Source organism: Pistacia vera, unplaced genomic scaffold (assembly GCF_008641045.1).
Source record: "Pistacia vera cultivar Batoury unplaced genomic scaffold, PisVer_v2 Contig154, whole genome shotgun sequence".
In the NCBI taxonomy this organism is placed as follows: Eukaryota; Viridiplantae; Streptophyta; class Magnoliopsida; order Sapindales; family Anacardiaceae; genus Pistacia; species Pistacia vera.
In genome coordinates this window covers 395542-422692 of record NW_022195619.1, presented here as the reverse complement: position 1 = coordinate 422692, position 27151 = coordinate 395542, and the positions used below count along the sequence as shown (strand labels likewise).

Sequence of the window (27151 nt, the reverse complement as noted above, 5' to 3'; positions counted from 1 at the left end):
AACACTTATGGCATATGCTATATCAAGCCTACTACATAACATAACATACATGAGACTACCTACGACTGAAGTATAAGGTATCCCATGCATCCACTCACACTCCTGATCAGTCTTAGGACTCATATCTTTATAAAGATGAATTTTGTGACTGCAGGCAAAAAACCCTCTTTTTTTTTTCAAGCCTTACATGCCGAACCGTTTTAGCATCTTTTCTATATAACTTCTTTGGGATAAGCCTATTAATCATTTCCCTCTATCTCTATAGATACGATTTCCAAGGATATAGGTTGCTTCTCCTAAGTCTTTCATGGAGAAAGTTCTGGATAACCATGACTTAACTTCAATCATCATTCCAATGTCATTTTCCATTAGTAGTGTGTCATCTACATACAACATGGGAAATATTATGGTCTGATCCTTTGTCTATTTATAAACATAAGGTTCATCCGGATTCTTCTTGAAACTAAACGATTTGATTGTTTCATCAAACCAAATGTTACAGCTTCTTAAAGCTTGTTTTAACCCATAAATGGACCTATGCAGCTTGCACACCGTATTTCTTTCAGAACTGGATACAAAACCTACAGTTGTTGCATGTAGATATTTTCCTCAATGAATCCATTGAGAAATGCTGTTTTGACATCCACTTGTCATATCTCATAATTATAGTGTGTAGCTATGGTTAGCATAATTCTGATTGATTTAAGCATCCAACCCTTGTTTCTGAGTATAACCTTTTGTAACCGGTCTAGCTTTGTAAGTCTATACCTTTCCATCTTTGCCAATCTTTCTCTTGAAGACTCACTTACATCCAATAGGAACTATTCCTTCTAGAGGATCAACGAGAGTTCATACTTGATTAGCATGCATGGAATTATCTCAGAATTCATAGCTTCTAGCCACTTATTAGAATTGATATCTAATATCGCTTCTTCATAGGTTCTAGGATCATCCCCGTGACTGACTTCTCCAATCATGATAGATTCAAAAATCTCCTCATGAAGATATCCATGGCGCTCCGGTGATCTCAAGTCTAAGGATTACATGCACCACCATTCGTTGGAGGATTTATTCCTTCGACACTGGGGTTATCATCCATATGGAATCTTTTGGTAGGTCTGTCTAGTGAACTTGCCTACAGCAAGCACCCATATGTTGCACCCGGTTGTCGACAAATAACCTTGACAAGTAAGACTAGTTACTACCTTTCGACAGGGTCGTTCAACACTATGGTAGTCTTACCGTATTATTGGTGCCCTTGATCAGAACAATATAGGGTTTACGGACATTTCTTGAACGGCTATCATATATGATCATAAGGTTCTTACTATTAAGATTTAAAACACTTGATACCCTCGTTACGGTTTTACCATCCTAAGGACATATATCAATACATACAATTATGATTTACACGATATAGAATAAAATGTCTTTTATTGATTAATGAACATTATTACAAAGAGTCAATTCTACAATAATTGATTGGCTCTAGGGAACCTACTCTAACATATGCAACACCACAAAAGTTTTCAAGACTTACTTGAAAGTTTTACGATCACTATTAAGGCACTAAAGTCTTTGAAAGGACTTGTCCCAACCCTCCCTATCCTATAGGAACCAGGCGCTCCTATAAGACCTAGGTATCATGTGTGAGATAGAAAAACCATTTTTGGCTGAACTAGACATATTTCTTTAGTGATATCCCAATATTAAGATATTTTTCTAATCAGAATTTTTCCTAAGCCTTTGAAGATAATGTTCTTTTTCCTGTTTTATCTTTTTTACTAATCACAATCATATACTTTTAAGATTGTTTCACCTTTATTCATCTTTGTTTCACTTCTCAGGACTTATTCTAATCTCCAATGTCATTGACCTAAACCAAACTAAATGGATGCTTGCATGATCTACTTTAGGCAACACTACAAATGTTGCCTTCAAGACCTAAATCTTCAAAATCACAACTTAGTCAATTGAGCTTTCTATCTTGCATTTTCAAAATGCATGTTTGAATATTGTAAAGTGATTATTATGTTCCTCTCTGTAAATGACTGTGCTTTTGGATGAATTTTGTTTTCTTGGAAATACTAGTGTACTGTACCATTAGACCATGGACAGTAGATGTAATTTAAGAGATTATGGTCAACTTTTGGATCATGACCTAAGGGTAGATCATCCTATAAAATCAAAATAATGTTACCCCATCTAAACCATTAGATCATAGATGTTAGATGTATTTCTTTTAGGATAAAAAAACCCAATAATGCTATAAGGGGGCGTTTGGTTAGGAGTTATATGGGATTATTGGGTTATGTCATCTTATATTACTTGATTACCACATTTGGTTGTCAAGTAATATAAGATTTCGGTAATTTTCAAATACCAATAGTAGCTACTATTGGTAATATTGGAGGTAATCTAATAACCTTTATTTTCTTAGGTATTGTAAGATTACCAAGATAATCTTATTTTTGTTACAATTGTATCCCTTATTAATAAAATTTTAGGAATGTATTTTCATGAATCTGGCTTTTACTATTTCACCCCAACTGATTAACTTTTTAGATAAAATTACCCTTGAAATCAAAACAAATTGCAACCCACCCAAGCCACCACCCCTACCCACCTACTACTAGCCAAACCACTGCCGACCGCCATCGTAAGTCACCGAAAGTTGCCTAATATTGCCATGAGTAGCCGAGAGACACCGGGAGGCTCTGATATAGCTGAAAAGGCCATATTAGAGTAGATCTGGCCGTTAATAGCAGATCCATGGCCTTTATCTGCCATATCTAGAAGACATATAGTCGTTAACGGCCAGATCTATTATGGTCTCTATCTCCTTTGTGTTGATCTCTATCGTTGCTCTATCACCTCTCCTCTGCGTTGATCTCCTCTTTGATCTCATCTCAGTCATCGACGAAGAGCCCATGGTACTCAATCTATTATGCTCGTTAACAGCCATATCTATTATGGTCTCCATCTCCTTTGTGTCAATCTCCGCCACCGCTCTATCACCTTTCCTCTGTGTTGATCCCCTCTCTGATCTCATCTCCAACATCAACGAAGAGCCCAAGGTTGCTCAATCTAAACGGTGCATTTTCCAGCTTCTTTCAGCCACTTTCGATGATGGCTTGGGGTGGTGGGGTGATTTTGTTACCAATTAAGGTTTTATATAAGCGAGGGTGTTTTAGCTAAATCTGAAATGTTAGGGGTTAAAAAAATTATTCAAAAATTATTAATAAAAATAATATTATATTAATATTTAAAAAGAGGGTAATTTAGTAATTTAAATAACATACCCACCAATTTATTCCTCCCAACTAAACGTATTAATGTAACATACACACTAATTTATTCCAGCTAACACATTTTCCTAAATATTCTAAAAAATCTTTAGGATAATCTAACTTTCCGATAATCCAACATTCCCAGTAGTCCAACATTCCCTAAACCAAACACACCTTAAAGGTAAATATCATTTCCTTTGTGTGTGTTCTTTTTTTTTTTTTTTTTAATTTATTTTATATATATGGCCTAGATTTTCCCCTGAATTTACTCTTTGAAAGGAAAGCTTTCGCCTTACGAAACTCAACATATAATAATGCACAATATTGTATAATAACTTAATATGTAATCAATTCCAAATCATTTTTCATTTTTCTATTTCAAAGAGTGACAAAAAAGTTTTCACTAATTTGTTTTACAATAAGTTTTTAAAAGATTATAATTAAAATTGTTTTGAAACGTTTAATATGTATTAAGACAAGTTTATGATATTTTCAACATTTTAAATGACTTTGTTTTGTGTATGCAGGTAACCATTTTTTTTAAAAAAAAAAAAAAAAAAAAGGATTTCATTTATTTTAATCATATACTATAAAATGAAATATTTGTAGTTTTGTGAAGACTGACATAGGTTTGGGTTTAAGTCTGATCCATCATTTTCTATTGGCTTAGTTTTAGATGTACCTTTTATTAAGTCGAATTCCATTGGTTGAAGAATATCAATTTCTTTTCTTCCCACTTACAAGGACCAATTTAATTTTCTTCACGAGATTTTAACATGATTATACACAATCTAATCGGCTTGAAAAGTAGATCGTTGAAGAGAGTGAAAATAGTGCAAGAGAGACGTTTGGGAAATTCTGTATCTGCATTAAGTAGTCAATTCAGACTTTTACATTACTTTTATACTACAGTAACTAACTCAACAGAACCAACTCAGGTTAACAACTAACCCCAACTAACTTCAGTAAAACTAATTTCAACTGACTCTACATTATAACATTTACATTTACATATAAATCAGCTACTGTTAACACCCCTCCCCCCAAAAAGTTGCACAACAGTTTGGAATGAAGAGGACTTGTAAGAGCTTTAGTTAGTAAATCAGGTAGCTCTTCCAAAGATGGTACATAAGCAATCTTGATAAGGCCTAGCTTGAGCTGTTCCCTCACAATGTGGCAATAAATGTTTATGTGTTTGGTCCTTTCATGAAAGATGGGATTAGATGCAATATGATTTGTAGCCTAGTTGTCACAATGGAAAGGAACAGGAAGTAGTTTAGTGAACCCAAGTTTAGTGAAAAGTTGTACCAACCAAAGAATTTCACACACAGTGGAGGCCATAGCCCTGTATGTGACTTCTGAAGAGGATTTGGAAATAGTGACTTGCCTCTTAGACTTCCATGATATTAGTGACTTACAAGGAAAATACAGTAGCTAGTAACTGATTTCCTTGTCATGAGACAGGATGCCCAGTCAGAGTCACAAAAGGCCAATAAATCCATATGATTATCAGTTAGAAAAAACAAGCCTAATCCTAGAGTTGATTTAATGTATATAACCATTCTAAGAGCTGCATTCATATGTGACTGCTTGGGGCTATGCATGAACTAACTTAATAGATTGACAGAAAAACTCAAATCTGGTCTGGTCATGCATAAGTATAACAATTTCCCCACTAACCTCTGATAGACGCTTGGATCAGCAAGAGGTGGATCATGACCAATAGAAAAAATTTCATCATAAGCAGTGGATGTGAGTTTCAAAGTGGAATCCATTGGAACTGCAGAAGGTTTAGAACCAGACAAGCCAGATTCGGATATGAGCTTAAGGGCATATTTCCTTTGACACAAATTAATCCCTTGAGAAGATCTAGCCATCTCAAAACCCGAAAAATACCTCAGCATCCCTAATTCCTTCAGCTTAAAGTTAGAATGCAATATCTTCTTAGTGTGATGGATCATATCAATGTTGTCTCCTATTATGACAATGCCATCCACATACACTAACACTAGCACAATGTGAGAATCAACTCTTCCAATGAATAAAGAATAGTCAGCCTTAGATTGAGAAAAACCTCCAGCAATTAGAGCTTGAGTAAGCTTGTAATTCCAGGCTCTAGAAGCTTGCTTTAGACTATAAAGTGATTTGTGCAGCCTACAAACAACATTCTGCCACCGCCGCCAGCAAAGTAGGTAAATCTCTTCTTGTAAACCCCCTTGTAGAAAGGCATTATCTACATCCATTTGGTAAAGGGGCCAATCATGCATAGAAGTTAGGGACAAAATGGTTCTGATAGTAACCATTTTGATGATAGGGGAAAAGTTTCTGCATAATCTATTCCAGCCTTTTCAGTATATCCCTTAGCCACTAACTGTTAGTGAACGACCCACTTACGCAGCGGAAAACAAAAACATAAATGACATGGATTCGTTCCTTAGAACCAAGATCCGGGTATAATATCACAGTTTATACAATATATAAATTAAATTTGGAGAAAATCAGATTCAAGGTTCAATAATCTTATGCACGTTTAGAGGCTCCTCCAACTTTGTCCTTGAACATTTTGCTACCGACTCAAGTGTAGGATCGAACCGATGAAATCCACACGAAGACAATCGCAAGGAACTAAGGAGGGATTTGCTAGATCCTCCTTAGCCTTAAGAAACAAGAAGAAAAATCAAAGAAGAACTTTGATTCTTTACAAAAGCAAAAGTGGCATGAGAGTGAGAGTGTTTTGGGGGCTGTGTTTTTCTTTCTTTTGAATGAAATAGTGATGAATGAAAAAGTTAACCTTTTTTCAACTAAAGCTTTTCTTTTATAGTCAAATTTCAACTGCCCTATTCCCATAGGAAATAGGCTTGGGCTCCAACCCAAACACCCCATGTTACCAAACACTCCCATTTAGATATTTATTTTAATTCATCATTATCTTCAATTAAAATCAATTAATATATATTTAATATATATATTAACATTTAACAATAATGATAATTTATTTAAATATATGCTAACACATATTTAAACGTAATTTTACTTATTTAATTTTTTTAATAAATTAAATAAAGGCTACAATCTCAGCAAATTTAATTATACTGTGAAATTACCAAAATACCCTTTCACCCAAAAAGATGAAAACGCCCTTCTTTCTTCTTGACTTTTAAATTATTTTCTATGTGTGTGACCCATAGGCTCGTCATCATACCGGCAGTGTATAGTATCGCGATTAACACAAATTAATCATCTCACTAATACACAGACCAAGATTGGCCCCTAGCAAGGCATCATGGCCACCCGATAGATTCAGATTCAGCAAAGTACCTACCTATCAATGATATGGTTACCGTACAATTCGATCCTTTCATCATACTGTATCTCGACGAGACGAAGGCATAGAAATAGTGTTAACCTCTGGTTACTCTCGATATTATGTATTCAGTTCTGGACCAATGACCTGTATTATAATTCGGATAGAGCAACAACTCAATCCCACTGTTGCCACAATTTTAGTGTTATTGCCATATACTGAATTGCGCCGTGAGATAACTTCTCTCGTACCCGAGAGTGATGAATCCTCTGTCAATCCACCATAGTCTTGATACACTCCTTGATGCAGCCAATCACCACTGTATTGACAGCTCTGAATAGAACTGCGTTAGGTTAGTGTCAAACTGCACCAATCGGTGCATAAGGCGCTCCGATGATCTCAAGTCTAAGGATCACATGTATCACCATTCGTTAGAGGATTTGTTCCATAGACATTAGGGTTACCATCCATATGGAATCCTCTGGTGGGTCAGTCCAGTGAACTTACTGCGGTATATCCGCCTACAACAAGCACCTATGTGTTGCACCAGGTTGTCACCAAACAACCTTGACAAGTGAGATCAGTCACTGCCTCTCGACAGGGTCGTTCAACACTATGATAGCCTTATCGTATTATCTGTGCCCTTACTTTAGAATAATATTGGGGCTACGGACGTTTCTAGAATGGCCATCATATGTGCTCATAGGGTTCTCATTATCAAGATTTGAAACACTTGATACCCTCGTGACGGTTGTGCCAATCTAAGGACATATATCAAAACATATTGCAATAATAATGATTTACGCGATATAGAATAAAATGCCTTTTATTGATTAATGAACATTATTACAAAGAGTCAATTCTACAATAATTGATTGGCTCTAAGGCATCTACTTTAACACTAACCTAGCCTTATACCTTTCCAAGGAACCATCAACTTTATACTTGAGCTTATAGACCCATTTACAACCAATTGGGGTCTTACCAGGTGGTAAAGAGACTAAAGACTAGGTTTTATTTTATTCTAAAGCCTGTATCTCCTTTTGCATTTAGCCACCCAATTTGGATCTTGAGAAGCTAAAGAAAAGGAGGTAGGTTCTACCATGTTGAAATTGGATAAGTAAACTTTGTAAGTAAGGGAAATATGGTCATAAGAGACAAAACTGGAAATAGGATATAGGGTAAAATTGGTCGAAGTTGAAGTGCTGATGGATGGACAAATAAAATCTGATGTCCAAATAGGTGGTTTTTTAAGTCTGCTTGATTTCCTAATAGGTGTCATGTGCTGATGAGAGGAAGGAATAGTTAGAGTTACAAGAAACTGATCATTCAAGGGAGTAGAAGAGGGTGTTGTAGGTTCTAAATTCTGGACAACAGGTAATGAATCATCAGAAAAATGTATAGCAAAAGAAGAAGTAAACTCAAAATCAAGAAAATTTGTATCAATGGGAAAAAAAATGGCTGTGAAGATTTGGACCAAGTGAAAGGGAATACTGTTTCATGAAAAGTAACATCTCTAGTTACTATAACACTAGGAGATGAAAGATTATAAAGCAAATAACCTTTTTGAGTCAAAGAATAACCCAAAAACACACAAGGAGTAGACCTAGGTGACAACTTGTCCTTAGAAGTGAGAATGGTAGCATAAGCCAAACAACCAAAAGCCTTTGTGTGATCCAATGAGGGAGGTTTACGAAAAAAAAAAATTCAAAAGGAGATAATCCTTTGAGAACAGAAGAAGGAAATCTATTAATAAGGTATATGGCTGATTGCACAAAATAACCCCAAAAATGATTTGGCATTTTGGATTGATATTTTAAAGCTCTAGCTACCTCAAGAACATGTCTATGCTTCCTCTCAACAATCTCATTTTGTTGAGAGGAATAAGCACATGAACTCTGGTGTACAATGCCTTTGCCAATGAACATGTCATGACAGTCTTTGTTAAAGAATTCAAGACCATTATCATTCCTAATACATTTTGGAGTTAAATGGTATTGAGTGTGCATCATTTGAAGAAAAAAATTTAAGGGTAATAAAAACATTAGATTTATACGGCATAAGAAATAACAAGGTTACTCTAGAATAGTCATCAACTAAGGTAAGAAAGTACCTAGCATTACCATGTGTTGGTGTCTTATATGGGCCCCAAACATCCACATGTAATAGTCAAATATGTAGCTAGAAAGTGAATGATTGTGATGAAAAGGAACATTGGTTTGTTTAGCTAATGGGCAAACAAGGCAGTGAGGAGGTTTAGACACATTCAGTTTATTATTCATGTGTTGCAAAACTGTATAATGAACATGTCCTGACCTTTGATGCCATAATTCAATATTAGTAGGAAAATCAGTAGCCATAAAAGAACTAGGAGAATCAAAACTTTTATTCAACTAGAAATCAAAAGGTACAACATTGTTTGAACAAGAAAGTTTAGAAACATTACAAACAACTTTATTTTTTGAAACATCACAAACAACCTTATTTGAGATATCTATATTTGACAGTATGGAATTTTGTGAAATTGGATCAAGGAAATATAGGCCTTGGTTATGCTTACCAATCCCCTTCAATTTGCCACTGCAAAGATCCTGGATTAGATAGAAATTAGGATAAAAAATGATAGAACAATTATTAGAAACTGTAAATTTTAAGACTGAAAATAGATTGTGTTTGAAAGCTGGTATATGTAAGACCTTTGAAAGATGTATGCCATTGTCCAAAATTATAGAACTTACATGTGTAATGTGAGTTTGAGTGTCGTTGGGTAATCTTACAAGAGACTTTGAAGAAGGCTTTATGGTAATAGGAGATTGCTAGATAGAGTTATTACAGGTCATATGATCAGTGGTCCCTGTATCTATGATCCAAGCATTACTAACCAAACAAGAAAGGAAAGCATTATGAGTACTATTAAAAGTACCTGTAGGGTTTGCAGCTAAAGAATCTGAAGGAATAACATTTTCCTTTCCCAAAGCTGCAGAATTTGATTGTATTGCTCCGATGTCAAAATAGGTTCAATTGGGATATTAACAGTCTTTGCATCTGAAACTTCTGTGATGGAGTTCTGTGCTTGCACTTGATTAGCGGAAAATTTGGCTTTTGAACATGTCTTCCCTTTCGCAAATTGATAATCGGCTACGTAGCCATTCATCTTGTAACAATTATCCCGTTTACAACTAGGTAAGTGACAATAGTCACATTCAATATAAAGTTTCTTTCCCTTATACCTCTATCCTTGACTCTGACTCTTACTACTATTTTATTTTAGGCATAAAGTGCAGTAGTGACCTCCAAATTAGTGTTCAAACTAGCTAAAACCTTTTGGCTTTCATCTTGATTCGCTATTAAGTATGCTTGTTTAACACTCGGCAAAGGGTTCATCAACAGAATATAACTCTTGACCATATAGTATGAGTCCTTTAAACCCATAAAAAATTGCAACAACTTATGTTGATTAAGATGCTCGAGATATGCCTTTGCAAAGATGCTATCTATAGTAGGTAGGCTTACCAAAGAATCCAACTCATCCCACAATGACTTGAGTTTGTTAAAGTAAATCACCACTGTGTTAGTTCCTTGTGTAAGGTTCACAAATTCTCAGTGAATACAAAAGACTCTAGTCCCATTGACTTTAGATACTGCTCTTGCAAGTCTTGCCATACTTGAGAGGCAATAGACGAGTAGACAATTCCATTGAAGATCTCTTTTGAAACTGAGTTAAAAATCCAAGCTAAAACTAGAGAATTACACCTTTCCCACTGTGGAACTAAACGAGGATGCACAAACGACTTTGTACAAGCTCCATTAACAAACCCTAGCTTGTTCTTGGCACATAAGGAGACTATCATCGCTCTGCTCCAAATTCTATAATTGTCTGTACCTACAAGTTGCTTAGATACAAGAACTGAGCCTGGCGTATCTGAGGGATGAACATAGAGAGGCGAATTTGAGTCTATTGTAGGAACAACAGATTCTTCTGCCCTAGTCAATTCTTCTGCCATAATCGATTAAAGTGGATTTGCAGAAATTTGAGCTAAAACGATTCTTCTGCCATCATCGATTAAACTGTATTTGCAGAAATTTAAGCTAAAATGAAGAAATCAATGGATTTTGAGCTTGCTCGAGCTGGACGAGAAAGAAATTAAGGGTTTGATTGATCCAATTTTAGATCAAATCGCAGAAAATTTCCTGCTCTGATACCATGTTGAAGAGAGTGAAAATAGTGCAGGAGAGAAGTTTGGGAAAATTCTGCATTTGCATTAAGTAGTCAATTCAAATTTTTACACTGCTTTTATACTACAGTAACTAACTCAACAGAACCAACTCAGGTTAACAACTAACCCCAACTAACTTCAATAAAACTAATTTCAACCAACTCTACATTATAACATTTACATTTACCTATTAATCAGCTACTGTTAACATAGACAGATATCTCCCTTATAAAGAAAGTTTATGATAGTAATATTTGTGAATAACAACAAAGAGGCTGAAGAAACCAGGGGAGAGTTTATCGAAGGATGAGAATGCCATTGCTTAAACTAGTTAAGTTTGTGCAATGCAAAGCCTAATTCCATTTACACCATCTTTCACTTCAGATTTTTGTTGCTTTGTTGAGTCATCTCTACGTACAAAAAGGTTTTATGCAATTGTTCTTTGATCATCTAGAAAATGAAAGTACTCCAGGCCTACATTTTCACACTGGATAAATCTCGATTTCTTCATTGAGTAAGATATAGACTTGACTTAAGATTGCACATTTTATTTGGGCTTTATGTTGTATTATATGCATTTTTTCAAAATGCATGTTTGAATCGTGTACAGGGATTGTGATGATCCAGAGTATTTTATACTGTTGAAAATTATTAATCGGATTGTCAGCGGCGCAATTATAGCAAGGATGCCTTTTTTATCAGTCTCTGTCTATCATTCAATTTTTTATTTTTTATTTTTACAATTTATAGTTAAATTTTATTAAATTTTAAGAACCAGATTTGCAACAAAATAATAATTGAATGGAGCTTTTTGCTGGATTTCTATGTCATATTTAGGTCTGTAGATTTTTAATATCTTTATCTCTTGGAAAATATTTTTTATGATTAATATGTAAGTATGCTTTCATCAATATTATAAATACCAATAACAAGAAAAACGGTCTCCCAAAATCTCTTAATTTAAATTTTAGCTTAATGTAAACGCAGGTGCAACTAACTCATGTACATTAAAGAAAAAAATGAGACTGCATGGCAAGTAATTTAAAAGCAGTGCAATTTAGTGGACGTCCATTATTGTTTCACGACTTTGAAATTTGATAACAATAGACCTCTCCTCTGGCTTGTTCATATTTCCTAGTCTCTTCCTAATCAAAACATTGAAACAATCAAATTTTCCGTGTGCCTTTGAGTAGTTCGGTCTTGCAAAATCTTGAACTTCATCAAATGCTTGAGCTGATATGGCCCCTATTAATTAGGTCTCTTATATATAGCCCATACAACATATTTCCGCTTTGTTACTCCAATTGGGCTTCTAACGCCACTCATTAATGTTTCAATAGAGATAATTAGATTAAAATTTTAATACTAAGCATAACATCAGCTTAAAACTTTATTGGCATCATACAAGAATCTTAAGCACATAAAACTCAATTTTATCTAGTACATCATATAAGATAGTTCAAATATAAAACCGATACTTCTTGAAATATTAGTACAAAATCTTCTATATTTGTGGGAGAGTTATGTTCTAGCAAGTCATGATCTATTGGATATGGTTGGTACTTTGCATGGCCTTAAAGGATTATCCCCCTATGCAGACGCATTCGGGGGTCCTACTCAATCAATAGTTGGGCTTGTTATTGGTTTGTAAATATTTGGGCTTAGGTCAGATTAAATCGGGTTGGCCCAAATAGGGTTAGGGATACTATTATATGCTAAATGTAATAGTGAAAAATCTAAAGTGAGAATAGTGAAAAGAGTGAGATGTCGTTTACTTATCATCTTTGTATTATACAATTTCTGATACTCAATAAAATCACCCTATTTGAGTGATGGATGTAGTTCCTTGATAATGGAACGAACCAAGGTAAATCATTGTGTTTTGTTACTATTTTATGCTTTTCTTGTAACGTGTTTGGCTTTCAGATTCAACATGATCTTCAACGAATTTCAAATTTATTGAGTAATAAAACCAGAAAGATTATTATCAGGGAGGTTCAACATCTGTAAGTTGCTTAGATTACTGGAGACACTAGAATTGAACTTGAAAGATGGTTGCTATGAAGGCTAATATTATCGAGATACTCCAAATTCTCTAATTCCTAAGGAATGGAACCAGAAAGTTGGTTTTCTGGACATGTACAAGATTGCCATGTGTCAAAGGTTTCCAAGACTTGATGGGATAGGACCAATTAAGCTATTGGTATTCACATGAAGTACAACAAGATTGGAGAGATTTCCCATGTTTGGAGGAATTGAACCAGAAAGTGAATTATAAGAAAGATACAAAATACCCAAATTGCTCAAATTACTCAAAGAAGTAGGAATTGAGTCATTTAACTGATTATCACTCAGGTAGAGGAATTCTAGTTGTCCTAACAGGTGAATTTTCTGATAAAACTGATTCATCGACAAGTTAAGATACCTCGGTTTTGAGAGATTGCTTAATCTTGTCGGGATGACACCAAAGAGTTCATTCATGCCAAAATCAGCATATACAAGATGGGGAAATGATGAACGACAATTCATCGAGGGTACCTTTTAAACCTAAAATAGAAATGTTAAATCTATCGATTCTTCTAGCTAGGTTGCAAGAAATTCCAAACCAAGTACAAAGGCTTGTTATGTTTTCAGGTTAATTAGAAATATTGGTGGCATTTACGAGAGGAATTGTCCATGAAGACAGGAGAGAATGGTTCTGGTTTTGAAGGCTGGCTTTCCATTTCAGAAGAGCTTGTGGTTCTTCAGTAGAGTCAGAAGCAACATTGCAAGGAAATTGAAACACAACCAACAAGATCATACAGACAAGTGAGATTGCTCTCTCCAAGGTTCACAAAGCCATTGTTTATTCAATTTCTACATAATCCAAAGCTAATTCAAAATTTAGATATAAATTCCATGAAATTTAGAGTGGCCATCAAACTTTGCAAAAGTCTTTGCAGTATACTTCAGTACTAAATATTTCAAAAAGAAAATGGCATTCCAAGACACTTTTCAAAGTAGTGTGTTATAAATTAAACCAAGTGAGACTCTGATGCCCACTTTTCTATCTCAAAAATCTTAATTTGTAAAATGTAATCTTGCAATATGTAACACCACAACTTTTTTTTTTTTTTAAAACAACGACTTACACAACTTAATAACAATAAAATATGTTAGAATCCAACATAGGGATCTCACATCTACTAAGTGTAGTACTTAAGCCTAGGAACTCTCCCACCTATCAGGCCAGTCTTTTGGGTTAGACTTTCCCTTTGGTCCCTGGGCCCAAATAAGCTGATTGATGAGGCCTAAACGAATCGAGGTCTTTGCTGATTGGGCTCAAGCAGTGAGCAACGAGGTAGATGCACTGAGCGGACCTAATATGCAAACTCTGTTGCGAGCTCAAAAGGAATTGGGCCATGGCTTTGAGCTTTGTTGAAGTTGTCTTTGTCTTTGGGCCTATTTGGGTCGAGGACATTTTTTTGCCCTAACAGTTTGCCCCCCACTCTCTAAGTTAAGGAGTGCTCAGCTTATAGAGTAGATGTTGCATGGAGGTGTGCTTAGTCGTCCTTCATGACCGACTGATAGAATATGTGAATGTGATGCTTCTCTATTCACAGAATCAAATAGTATAACTTTTACTGTAGGTGATGCACTCGGTATACCAAGCCGAATGGGTAGGTGGAGGTGAAACAAAAACATGCCCTCACTAGGCATATCTAACGGAGTGAAAAAGTGGAGTTGACCTTGAAGACCTCGCCTTGTGTATCAGATTGAGGGAAAGCATGAAAGAATCTGCTAAAGGTGTCCTTACTCGGTATGTCGAACCGGGTGAAAGGATATACGAAACGTCCCATGAAGGTGTCCTCACTCGGTATATCGAACTGAGTGAGAAGATGTGTGAACCTTCCCATGAAGGTGTCCTCACTCGGTGTATCGAACCAAGTGAGACGATGTGCAAACTATCCCATGAAGGTGTCAGCACTTGGTGTATTACACCGAGTGGAATATGTTAGGGTCATTCTAGTGGTGGTGCCTTTGACTGATTGGTTGAATCTAAATGAGTAGGTGTATGCGCACTCCCAAGCAAGTGGCTAGTCCACTCGGTCGGGATGACCGAAAGGGTGGAGGTTGTGTTTTGCTTTGGCGGTGTTTGTCACAAGACCGGAGAGCCGAGGTTAAATAGTCAGTACGTCCGATGATAACTCCACTCAGTCGGGCGAACTGAGCAAGTGGTTAGCATCTCCATGATATGCATGACGTGGCAGCCACGAACCCTGAATCGGAAACGTGAAGCTGAATAATTCATCTCTTGACACGTGTACGACTAAGATCTCTCTTCTGAGTTTGGGCGGGAAAATGAAATCACACTGTTCAACTACCAATCGGAGGTTGCCACACATAAGCTTTGACAGCATTCGTTAATAAAAGTGTTGAGGCGACTGTTCGTTTCATTTCATTCTCCATTTCTCTCTCCTATCTTCACGTTTTCTCCCTGTTTCAGTTTTTCTTCGCAGCAGTGAAAAGATTTTGGAACTTTGGCCATTTTCACAGCAAATACTTGCTTCCTTGTATTGTTTTTCGATTCCTTTCATCCTTTCTTTGTGTTTGCGGTACTTTTAAAGGGATTTAGGGGAGGTTTGGTAGATTTTTTAGGGGAGCTTGAAAATGAGGAGGTGTTGCGTTTGTTTGGCTTGGACAGGGTAGGCTTGCTGGCGATTTTGATTCTTTGGTTTGGCGTTTAGGAGATTTTGTGTGTTTATGATTGATTTGGTGTGGTCTGTGTTTGAAGACTCTAGGTTTAGGGAGGTCAAAAGATGGATTCGATTTATGTAGGCTTCCCGTTTGGCTCGTCTCGGTCTACTTGACCAGGTCGAGTGAGGTGGTTTGAGTGAAGAAGTTTGGTTTTGTAAAGACTAAGTCACATAGGTCATTCGGTCTCCCAGGTCAAGTGGAGAAGGATCTAAACAGTGGGTCCTGAGGTAGTAGGTACTTGGTCGTTGGTCAGTCACTCTAGGCGAATGGAGCTTTTGGAACTAAGGATACAATTCGGTATGAAAAACCAATCGGTCTCCCAGGTCGAGTTGATAAGAGGTTGAATGTCACAGTTAGAGTCAGGCAATTCGAGTGGGGTGGAGATAGAAGTTGGTAATGAATACGAGAAGGCCCCAACGATGGTAATGGTGCCAAAGGGTGGAGATGTTTTGGTCAGTATACCCAGGGGGGTGAATGTGGCTGCCCTTGGGCCAAGCGGTGCTGCTCCGGGCGATGACGATTCAGACAGGCAAGGGACGAGTGGGGAAGACTCTGATGACGCCGACGGTTTTGGAAGTTTGTCTTTTATCACCAGTGGCTCTAAGGACGAGCCGACTTGGCCCAATAATGGGATATTGAGTAAGGACTATTCGCCCTTGTTGAAGGAGAGTGATGTGTGGCGGATTAGGACAATGTACCACATTCCAGAGTCCGTCAAGATTAGGGTGCCCAAATCATACGAGAGGGTTGAGTAGGAGGCAAAAGGTTGGGTAAGTGCCTACGAGAAGTGGTTCCATGATGGGCTAAGGCTTCCTATTTCTCGTCTTGTTTGGGAGGTCCTTAACCATTTTATGATTGCACCAACTCAAGTTATGCCAAATGGGTGGAGATTGTTGATGGCTCTGGAGGACCTTTGTGTGCAAAATCAGGTGATGTTTGGGCTGCACAAGTTGCTATACTCATATTTCCTGAAGGAGAATGACAAGGACAAGGGCCGGTAGACGATCACTCTCAGGCATGATCGGGCTCATCTCGTGACCGACCTCCGGTCGAGTGACAAATACTGGAAAGAACGCTTCTTCTTTATGAGGGGTGAAACGGTCTTTGGAGAGAGAGGTCAAGTGTATACCTGGCAAGCGACTGGTGAAGAACTTAGTCTTTATTCATGCTTTGATTACTAAAGTCTTATTTTGTTTCTTCTTTGCAGATCCTGAGTTCAATCGTGTCGGGCAAAGTGGCGACGACTTGGATGTGAAAACTAGAAAGGTTCTGGTCATTCCTAGGGCGCAAAGGGATTGGCTAGTAGTGTTGGAGGAGGCGAATTTGAGGACAAGTCACCTGTGGGCTAGAGTTGGTGTGATTTAGTGAGGTATCCCCTTCCCTTCACTGAAGCAGACTTGGAGTGTGCTGCTTATTCACTACTGCAATCATATTTTATCTGGTAAGTCAAGGCTAAACCCACTAACACACTACAAGAAAACTGGCATTCTGCGTCTAGCAAAATTAGACGTAGAAAGTCACATTTAGACGCTAAGCCATTTTCCGCGTCTAAATTTGGTAGTCGCCCCTTAGTTGCAGTATCGTTGTCACAGATTCATAGCACATCTAAATTTTTGTTTAGACGCGGAAAGTTTTTTTTTTTTTTTTTTTTTTTTTTTTGCGACTAGCAAAATAGTTGCTAAATGCTGGTCAAAATAGTCCCCCAACTTAGACGCTAAAAGTTCAAGGGTAATTTAGTAAAATTGTATAGCGACTAATCAATTAGTTACAAAATGTACCCTTTAGTGTCTAATAATTTGTCACAAATGCCACAAAAATTAGACGCCAAAAGTGTAAGGGTAATTTCGTCAAAGGTATTCGCAACTATTTTATTAGTCGACGAATGTATTTTTTAGTGACCAAAATTTAGTGGTTAATTGCAATGTTTTAAAACCCAACCCGGGGTGAAACTCGGCAAAGCTTTTGGGTCCCAGGTTGACCAATTTAACCGGTTTGACCAGTCCCAGGTTGACCAATTTAACCGGTTTGACCAGGTTGACAAAAACTTTTAAAATTCAGTAAATATACCCCTAAAAATTACGTAAGTCCCTATAGGTTTGAAATTTATCAAACACACCCCAACTACAAATCGACCGGTGACTGATTAGCGGTGGCGACACCCCAGATGCAACGCTAATTGTCCCTTGAGCCCATTTCTATCAAAATATACCCAAGATCTGGCTGACGTTAGCGTCGGCATTCTAGGCCAGATCCTATCGATTCCGGCAACAACAGCCCTTCCGATCACCCCAGAATTACTCCCTTTTTCCTCCTGACCAAAATCCCCCTCACCCCACCCCCGTTAGCCTCGTCAATCGCCGGAAAAATCTCATCGTTGCCGCTGCCAGTTTTGGTCAATTTCCAGTCGATTTACTCACCGGAAATCAAATCTTTCACCACCATTACATTCACCAGAAATAGCTCTTCAAAAGCCCCAACATTCCGACAGTTAATTGTTCGCCGATCATCACCAGAAATCCTAAGGTACTAGGTGAATAGGAAAAAATTAAACCCAGCCCGTTGAAGCTTCCGGGTCCCAGTTGAACCGGTTCGACCGACCGGACCGGGTCGGGTTTTAAAACATTGGTTAATTGTTATACTTTTAGACGCTGAATATAGAATCCAAACGGTTTCCGCGACTATTTTATTAATAGCCGAATGTATCTTTTGATGACCAAAATTTAGTAGTTAATTATAATTATTTTAGACGCTAAATATGAAATCCAATAGGTTTTCGCGACTATTTTATTAGTGACCAAATGTATCTTTTGGTGACCAATATTTAGTAGTTAATTATAATCATTTTAGACGCTGAATGTGGAATCCAATAGGTTTTCGTGACTATTTTATTAGTAGCCGAATATATCTTTTGGTGACCAAAATTTAGTGGTTAATTATAGTCATTTTAGACGTTGAACAACTCAATTCTGGAAATAACTTTCACAAGTAAACAAAGAACTAAATCATAGAATATATAAGAAAATAACACTATAAAAGGCTTTCATATTTACTCAATTACATTAGCAGAGAACAATGGATTGAAATTTCTGAATTTCATAAGACACCTTATTAGTTACTATGTATCATCAAAATGTCAAGAATAATATACAATTGAACAGGATTTAATGGAATATAGATAAAAAGAAAAGGCTTAATGCCATCTTACAGCTTGCTCAGAAGCACCAATGTATTTGTTCAACAGCTCAGGCCCTTTCACCGATATAAATCGTAAAGAACAAGCAGCAGCAGCAGCAACACCAACAATGTGAGTTTTGCCGCAACCAGGAGGACCATATAAGAGAACATTTGACCTTAAACGTAAAGGAGCTTTGGCAAAGATATTTGGAAACTTTGAAGGCAATTCAATCATCTGACAATTAAATATAGAATCAGCAACAGATATATGACACAAATAGACAAATGGATTTTGTTTTTTCCTTTTTATAATCCAAAAACCCCTCGGCATGAGCACCAAGTTCAGAACCCAAACTATTTACAACAACCTTTAGTTGTTAGAAAACCTAACAGATATAATATCTTAAATATGTGGTTCCAAGAGGATTTAAACCAGTGACATCTTGTAGATAAAAAGTAGGACTATTGAACCAACCCTTGCGTCTAGCAAAACTTTTCAGAATAGTTGCTCATTCAACTTGGAAGCTAGAAGCATCTAGCTCTTGACATTTTGTACATTACACAGGACACACTAAAAAATTAACTCCAAAAACAGGAACTTTTATTAGTTAAACTGTCAGATGTTAGAAGAGACTGAATGCACTGTTTATCATCAAAGATTTTTCAATGAGTATTCAACTTTGATGAACTGATTTTTCAAGCTTAAAATCTAAAGCGTACAAATGTACACTCCAATAGGGTTCATACTTCAAAAGGTCCAATAAGCTATCAACTCAAGGAAGCAATAAAATATCAAAATGTTCTGAGTTCAAAGGAGTTCTATTAGCCTTGCATTTCTAAGAAGATCAGAAGTAAAAGAAATAATACCTCTTTGATCGCATTCCGAATGTCATTAAGACCACCAACATCATCCCAACCAGAGCGACCACCTTCAGGAGAAGGTTTACTAATGTCTCGCATAGCAACTGGAAGGAAATCATGCATAGCTTGAGTAAAGTCATCCCTAACTAATGTGGGATGAATGTTCTTTTCACCACCAGAATCGGAAGGCAGAAAACGGCCAACAGCAGCATGAACAGCTCTATCAACCAATATTTCCTGAAACATTGTTATTCCTTTATCTTAAAAATGCAGTAGAAAACAAAGGTCAAGAAATTCATTAAAGAAGAGGGCAACAGTAACATGTAATCTCTTATCTTTAACCATGATAACAACTAATTTAAACAATCAGTGGTAACACCAAAGACAGTTGCATCACTAGAACAAAGTGACTATGGTAGAAGAATTATGTATTGAAAATTAAAAAGAATTTTGAGTAGAACTTCTAAATAACACAGATAGGATTTTGAGTAGGTTTGCTTCGTCCAGCCAAGGCATTCCTCTGCTGTCGCAGAGGGATGGGCAAGCTGCCATGAGTTTTTTTTGCTGTAAAGTAAAGAGTTAATTAGCATTTGGAACTTGAAACCTTTTTACTTTTTGGGTCTTAGATGCATAAAGATTGCCTTACCCACTCCCTAATAAGTGGCCATCCAGATTTAAGCTGCAAAACACTCATAATCTCTTTCCCATTAACCAAAGGTTTCACATCCCACACTTTCTCAAGACCTGCACATGCAAAAAACAAAAAGTACTATTCACCCCAAAGTTGTACCCACAAAATGATGAAATCTTTTTTAAATTCTAGCGATGAGGGTCATACATTGCTTCCAATCTTCCAATGGTTATTTTCAACTTCCATTTAACCATATTCTAAAACCAATCTAAAACATTTTTTGTACACCAAGCTATCTTACCAGCTATCTAAGTTGCTAGCAGGGTACTCACATCACTTCAAAAACAGTGGTCATGCTTAAGGATTAATGATTTGTATTTCTTGAACCTATGTGTTACAGAAACAACATAAAAGCATATGTAGTTAACAGTTCTACAAAGGAGAATATACAACAGTCAAGGAATCAAAACTACAATAATAGTATTTTTCAAATATATGAGTCTGTTTGGTTCATTATTCTGATAGTTTTTAGAATAATATTTTGAAAAAAGTTAAATTGGGCGGGTATTACGATATATTATTTGGAAACTAATAAAAATATCTCTTATGTTTGTTTATTTGCTAAACACCCCTATAATAAAATATTAAAAGTTAACAAAAACACCCCCAACCCATCCATTAAATACGGACAGCCGGCCACCACTGCCGGAGGGTGGCCAAAGTGTTTTTGCAATTTCTAAAAATAATATTTGGGGGTGTTTAGTTAAATTAATAAATTTAAGAGGTTTAAAAGAAATTGAAAAATATAGAATAATATTTTGGGAATAATGACATTTTACTGTTTAACTTTTTTGGGAATACTAATAATAGTATTCCCAAAAGCGAAACAAACGAAGCCATAGCTTATCAATTGCAGTAAGTAAAATTGAAAAATTAGAGCAGAACTGCATCTTCCAAATGAATTCAGAATTTATATAGAATTTTATTTTTTTTAATATTTTTAATAATTATCAGTTACAAAAAGGTTACTGTAAAGGCCGAGGGTTCAACTCCCCTCGCAGAAGCTAAAAGTTTCACTAGTCATAGCATTTATCAATCCATTATGAAATAACACCATTTACCATCCATCAAATCCAAAATAACTTTTGCAGGATTCAAACTCGCCTTTTCTATTTCCTCCTCAAATGCTCTCTCCAGCTAATTTGCCTTACGTCCATCTAGAGCACTCCACAGTAAACCTTATTCTACATGCATTCCTCTAAAGCTTTTCAAAAAAAAAAAAAAAAAAATCTCTAAAACCACCTTCACATGCCTATGTCTTTAATAATTTGGGGTGCGTTTGGTTTATTATTTTGGATAGGATTTTGGGGATAGTATTAAGTTATTGGATATGAGAGTATTACGAGGTAAACTTTAAAAATTTATGAAAAAGCCCTTAGGTTTACTAATTTAATTAAAGACCCTAATATATAAAATGACAAAAACACCCCCACCACTTGTAGAGCCAGATTTCGGCCACCACCATCGGAATCTGGCCGAAAAATTTCGTTACGACACAGACCGGTCGGATCTATGCCGTAACGCATCGTTATGGCCTTTTCCGGCCAGATCCACCACGGATCTGGCTGAAAAAGGCCAGATCTACGAACTACTATAGTTGTGATGACCGAAAAAGGCTGAAACGATGGCCATCTTTGGCCGTCAGCGTCTGCCAAAGATATGGCCGTCAGCGTCTGCCAAAGATATGGCCGTCGTTGACAGCAGATTTGGCCTTTTCCGACCAGATCTGGCCATTACTGGCTATTTTCGGTGGCTGTGTGACTATTGTGATAGATTGCTGCTATCACCGGCGGTGGTTGCCGGAATCTAGCAGGTATTGGTGGGTGCAGGTTTTTTTGTTAGTTTTTAAACTTTTTTCTGGGGGGGATTTAATGAAATTAATAAACTTATGGGGTCTCAACGTAATTAAAAAATAGACTAATATTTTGGGAATAACGTGCCAAACAACATTTAAAAAATAGAATTGAGAATATGGATAAAAACAATAAGCCAAACGCACCTTTGACTATCACCAACATCCAATATGTTTAATTTTGGATAATATAACAAGCTAATCCATGGTTTCAACAATATCAGCACCTCCTGCCTTTAGGATATCATTAACTTGTACTGACAACTTCCCAACAAAAGTTCTTGAATTCACCACACAAACAATAAGAAAGAATGAAAAAGCCAACCTAAATAAACTATTCCAATATGGGTTGTGGAAGATTCCTATATGCAACAAGGAAGGAAAAAAAATGAGATTTTGAAGGGATAATATATAAAATAAAACTGAAAATGAGAAATACAATAAAAATAAAATAAAATCTCTTCTTTGAATATTTAAATAAAACTCATACTATACAAATCAATATAAAAAAAAATATGATGGAAACACTAATTAATAAAAATAGTAAAAGAGAGAAATAAAATTATTAGGTACCCGAAAGTAGCAAGCTGAGCAAGAAAGAAGGGGTAATGCTTCAGAGGAACAAGCGCCAGTTTATACAACACTCGATTTCCAATGCCCAAGACCACCGTAACCGCCGCTACCACCACCACTTCCACCTTCCTACTTCTTTCATCTTTACTCCTCCTTTTCTCCACCGCGTACGACCACGTCCCCGCCTTCCTCTTCTGCACTGCCGCTTCCTCCCCCTCCAATCTCTCCCACACTCCTCCCGCCCCCGCCACGTACAAATTCGAACGTTGTTTCAGCGATTTCAGGACGAACCATGGCCGTTGATTTCTCTGATCGCGTAAGAGGAATGAAATCACTGCCGTACGTGAAGGTTTTCGCGATTCAAGTAGAGTAGTGTGTGACACGGCGGGATCGGCGGTGAACCGCTGGTAACATGATGTCATTGTAATGATTATAATGACAAGATCTGTTGGAATAGAGGCCGATTGAGAGAGAGGGAGAGGGCGAGCCGTGTGTAGAATACACACACCAATCTTTAAGATTCATCACCTATTTTTAATCTCTAAAAACTCTCTGCCTTCTTTTTCTGGGTTTAGAAGTAAAGCAGTAGGGTTTTGTAATGTTTTATATGTGGTGTGGAAAAATGGAGAAGAAGATGCGAATGGAGTGGAGAAGTAGAGAGTGTTTGCGTTTTAGGGTAAAATTAGTTTGGGGATTTTGTATAAGTGGGTTTATTACTTTTTTATTTTTATTTTTCTATTTTAAGTTTCAAAAATTTTTGTGCAAAATTGCTTAATTATTATTATTATTATTTTTTTTTATGTTACCCTAAAACCGGGTTTGGGATTTTGTTTTTCTTTAATTGTAAGGATTTAGGGACTTTTCAATTTGTTTACTTTTTAAATTTTAAGGAAAAATTGTTTACTTTTTAATTTTTGTTTTTTAAAATTGGAAATTCAGTTTTTTGTATTTTTCTGGACCACAATCGAACAGTTTCCCAGGTAAACGAAAAACTAGTTCAGTTCTCGGTTAGGTTCAGTTTCTATATTTTTTTAAACATTGCTACATTTAGGTGTTCAGGATACGCCTTGCCAAAACTCACCGAGGTTAACAATCTCCGTCGAAATAGGCACGGAATAAGCACCAGAGTCAGTGAGCGAGTCGTTGCCTACTGAACGAGAGTAGTAGAAACTAGAACTGTTGTTCCAGTGCCGGAAGCAGATCAACTATGAGGGTTTGTACAAATGAGTGAAATAGCGGTTGAGCAAAAGTTTTAGGGAAAAATGGTAATGTTGGATGAAAGAGAAGACAAAAATAAAATCAAACACCATTCATTTATTAGTAACAATAAACGAATTTAAAATACTCGTTACAATTATAATACCCACTGTAATGTCAGATGAAAGAGAAGACAAAAATAAAATCACCCATTACGAAGTTAAAGCCACCCATTTAGGAACATCACTAACAACAGATGCTTAAACAAATTAAAGCAAATGTTGTGAAGAAACGGATTGAAAATCAAACAATAAAATAGAAATACCATCTATAAAAGAATGAGCTTTGACATAAAAATAAAAAATAAAAAGTTACCTTCAATGGGGTAATGTAGGCGGCAAAAGTAGAATCAAAGAGACGGTAATGTAGGCGACAAAAGTAGAATCAAACAATAAAATTGATTTTGGTTAGTAGTAGTATATATTATTTTTAATAAACAATATTTAGTGGCTAACATTTTGGTTGCAAAAAAAATCCTATTAACAACTATAACTTTAGTTGCCAAAATAACATACCCAAAATTTCAATTTATTTCAAGCGGGAACATGGGGCACTCAAAATTTACCATACATTTGGCAACTAAAATCTTAGTTGCCAAAAGAAGATAATTTATTTCAAGCGGGAACTTGGGGCGCTCAAAATTTACCATACATTTGGCAACTAAAATCTTAGTTGCCAAAAGAAGATAATTTATTTCAAGCAGGAACTTGGGGCACTCAAAATTTACCATACATTTGGCAACTAAAATCTTAGTTGCTAAAAGAAGATAATTTGCAACTAACTAATTAGTTACGCAGTTGTAATTTTAGTCACAAATTAAAATAATATTTTTTCATTTTACCGGGAAAGTTGGGCTCAAAAAAATTCATCAACTTTTAGCGACTAACTACATTTTAGTTACTATACATGAGTTTTTGCAACTAATTGTAATATAGACAAAATAATTAGTTGTCAAATGTACCCTGGGCCCTTTGTAATTATTGTTAAAAGCTTGAATGTTTCGGTAATTGTATTATTTTGTAACTAATAAAAATAGTTACAAATTAATTAATAAATATTTGCATCTAATTTAGCAACTATTCAGTAGTTGCAAATAATTATTTTCTGTAACCATAATTTTAGTTGCAGAATCTCTTGTTGTAGTTGCCAATTGTGTTCGCGCAAGAATTGGCAACCAAATAAATTAGTCGCTTATGTGATATTTTGGGCAACAAATCACATTAGTCACAAAATATTAATTTTAGACGCTAAAGGCGGGAATAAAATTGGCCATAGAATTTTATTCCCTTTGGCCAACTAATTGGAATTTAGTTACTAAATGTGGGGTATTTGCAATTATTTTTGCCTAGTTGCAAAAAAATTGGTTGCAAAAAGTACTTTTTCTTGTAATGCCTATTGAGAAATTTACGATTGTAGAGAGGCTTATGAATAAGTTAACTGTCTTGAGTGCGAGTGAGCCCATCGCGAGACGTCGCGAGAAGCAAAAGAGGGACTCTTTGACGAAAGAGGAAATGAAGGTGGAGGATGTGGTTATGACTCTACCCAGACAACCGCCTACGCTCGGCGCTAGGTCATCTAAGATAGTGGTCTTGGATGAGAAGATTAAGATGCTTGCTTTTAGTATCCCAGCTTCTGCGTCGACCTATTCGGATACCGCTTCCATGAGCAAGTTGGCAGATTCGTTCCTGTTCCTAGCGGATGAGAGCCGATTAAATCAGATGGGTGCAGTTGCGACTGTTGATTGGGGGGTTTCCTGCGCTTTCTAGGTATGAGCCAGATTTTTATCTTACTGTACTTGTAGTGACTGAACACTGATTGAGTGGTTTTATCATGCACGGTTTCACAAGTAGCCTGCACCTCAAGAAATCCATCATGTCATAGGAGAATAAGATATAGGACATTTCTAAATCCAACGCCAATCTATGACACAAAAAGGCGATGGTCTAAAAAGCTGAGTGGGAAAGCCAGCAGTGATTGAGTGAGGTCGAGGTCGATGCCAAGCTGGAGCGATTGAAGAAGGAGTTGGCCGAGAAGAACGCGGAGGTTGAGTCATTGAGGGAGCAGTGCCTCAATATTGTTGACGACCCCATCATCAGGGCTAGGGGAGAGTTGATGCTGGAGTACAAGGCCGGGAACATTGCCCACTAGAACCCAGATAAGGACATCCAACTCTTGCAGGAGATGGAGGAGGAAGAGGCTGTTGGTCGCACGGATTATACGGAGGAGCACGTCGATGACCAAGTATTCGACCTTGCTAGTCAATCGGGACAGTCGGTTATAGAGGATGCTGGTGACCAGGCTGTAGGGACGACTACTAGGCCTAGTGATCGAGTGACTGAGTAGAGGTGGGTGAGACAACTCGTATTGATGATGTGGGGCATGATGCCTCTTAGGCTTATGTTTATTTTTTTCTCATGTATTTCTGGGGCCTACGTTGCCTTTTCATGGCGTATGTGCCTTTTTGTACCTGATACTTAGCCGTTTGGGGCTTTTATGTTTCTACTTGTGTTTCTTTTTTATTGCTTTCTTCATGGATGGATGGATGGATTGATTGTTTGTAGATGTGTAGGGGTTGAACCCTCTTTCCTAGGTAATTGCATCATAGATGTATCCGGTCTAGGCAGAATGTTGTAGTCGAGTCAACATGGTCCGGTACGAGTGCGTAAACTGATGCAACCAATTTGAGCCTACTGGTTGTGTTTTGATGTGGACGAAACCAAATGGCTGATTTGCTAGTGTCGCTCGAAGGTGATTTTTATAGGAACGTGTCGTTATGGGCTGACTGGAGATCTCTAGATGCAAAAAATTAACTGCTATGGAAATAAGGTATGATCCCGGGAGGTTGAGGCCACCAGCAATCCACAGTACCTGTACATGCAAGAAAACAAGCATGAAGCGAACGAAAAACACCAGGGTGGTGTTTGTCGTAAGTACTCTAACGCTCAAGTCAGCAAGACTGAATGAGGCTAATTTAGTGAGGGTTAGGGAAAGAGAAGGTTACCAAAACTCTAGTCGGAGATACAACTACGGCTGTGATGCGAGGTTCCCAAGAGTGAGAACTACGAGGTTAGAAGGTGTAATGTCCTCTCCCTTGTGAGTGGGTTGGCCTCTGTTCAAATAGCAACTGTAGGATCTTCAAGTCCTAGTAGGACTGTGAGTCCTTTGGAGGTTGAGGTTTAGTGAATAGGAAGGCTT

General features: G+C 36.9%; 2 protein-coding genes across 3 annotated transcripts; both read right to left on the bottom strand.

Annotated features, from left to right (window-relative positions):
* Positions 1 to 10184: 10184 nt before the first annotated feature.
* On the bottom strand, positions 10185 to 10598 carry LOC116124618. Its single transcript, XM_031410343.1, has one exon. The coding sequence runs from the start codon at positions 10596 to 10598 to the stop codon at positions 10185 to 10187; it is 414 nt and encodes a 137-aa protein (XP_031266203.1).
* A 7922-nt stretch (positions 10599 to 18520) lies between these two features.
* Positions 18521 to 23017, bottom strand: LOC116124661 (peroxisome biogenesis protein 1-like). 2 transcript variants are annotated; one of them, XM_031410383.1, is made up of 4 exons: positions 22700 to 23017; positions 20230 to 20327; positions 19590 to 19820; positions 18521 to 18957 (listed from the first exon to the last, which is right to left on the bottom strand). In XM_031410383.1, exons 2-4 carry the CDS (start codon positions 20275 to 20277, stop codon positions 18739 to 18741), a joined length of 498 nt encoding a protein of 165 aa, XP_031266243.1. In that variant the 5' UTR covers positions 20278 to 20327; positions 22700 to 23017; the 3' UTR covers positions 18521 to 18738. The 2 variants fall into 2 exon arrangements, with proteins under 2 accessions (XP_031266243.1, XP_031266242.1); XM_031410382.1 differs by lacking the exon at positions 22700 to 23017 and adding an exon at positions 20516 to 20577.
* Positions 23018 to 27151: the final 4134 nt, after the last annotated feature.

Excerpts from the sequence above, each read along its gene's own strand:
- LOC116124661 (XM_031410383.1), bottom strand. The coding sequence starts at position 20,277 with ATGAGTGTTTTGCAGCTTAAATCTGGATGGCCACTTATTAGGGAGTGG. Across the intron at positions 19,821-20,229 it reads GGCCACTTATTAGGGAGTGG|GAAATATTGGTTGATAGAGC; the intron begins GTAAGGCAATCT and ends ACAATGTTTCAG. Across the intron at positions 18,958-19,589 it reads TTCGGAATGCGATCAAAGAG|ATGATTGAATTGCCTTCAAA; the intron begins GTATTATTTCTT and ends TTTAATTGTCAG.
- LOC116124618 (XM_031410343.1), bottom strand. The coding sequence starts at position 10,598 with ATGGCAGAAGAATTGACTAGGGCAGAAGAATCTGTTGTTCCTACAATA.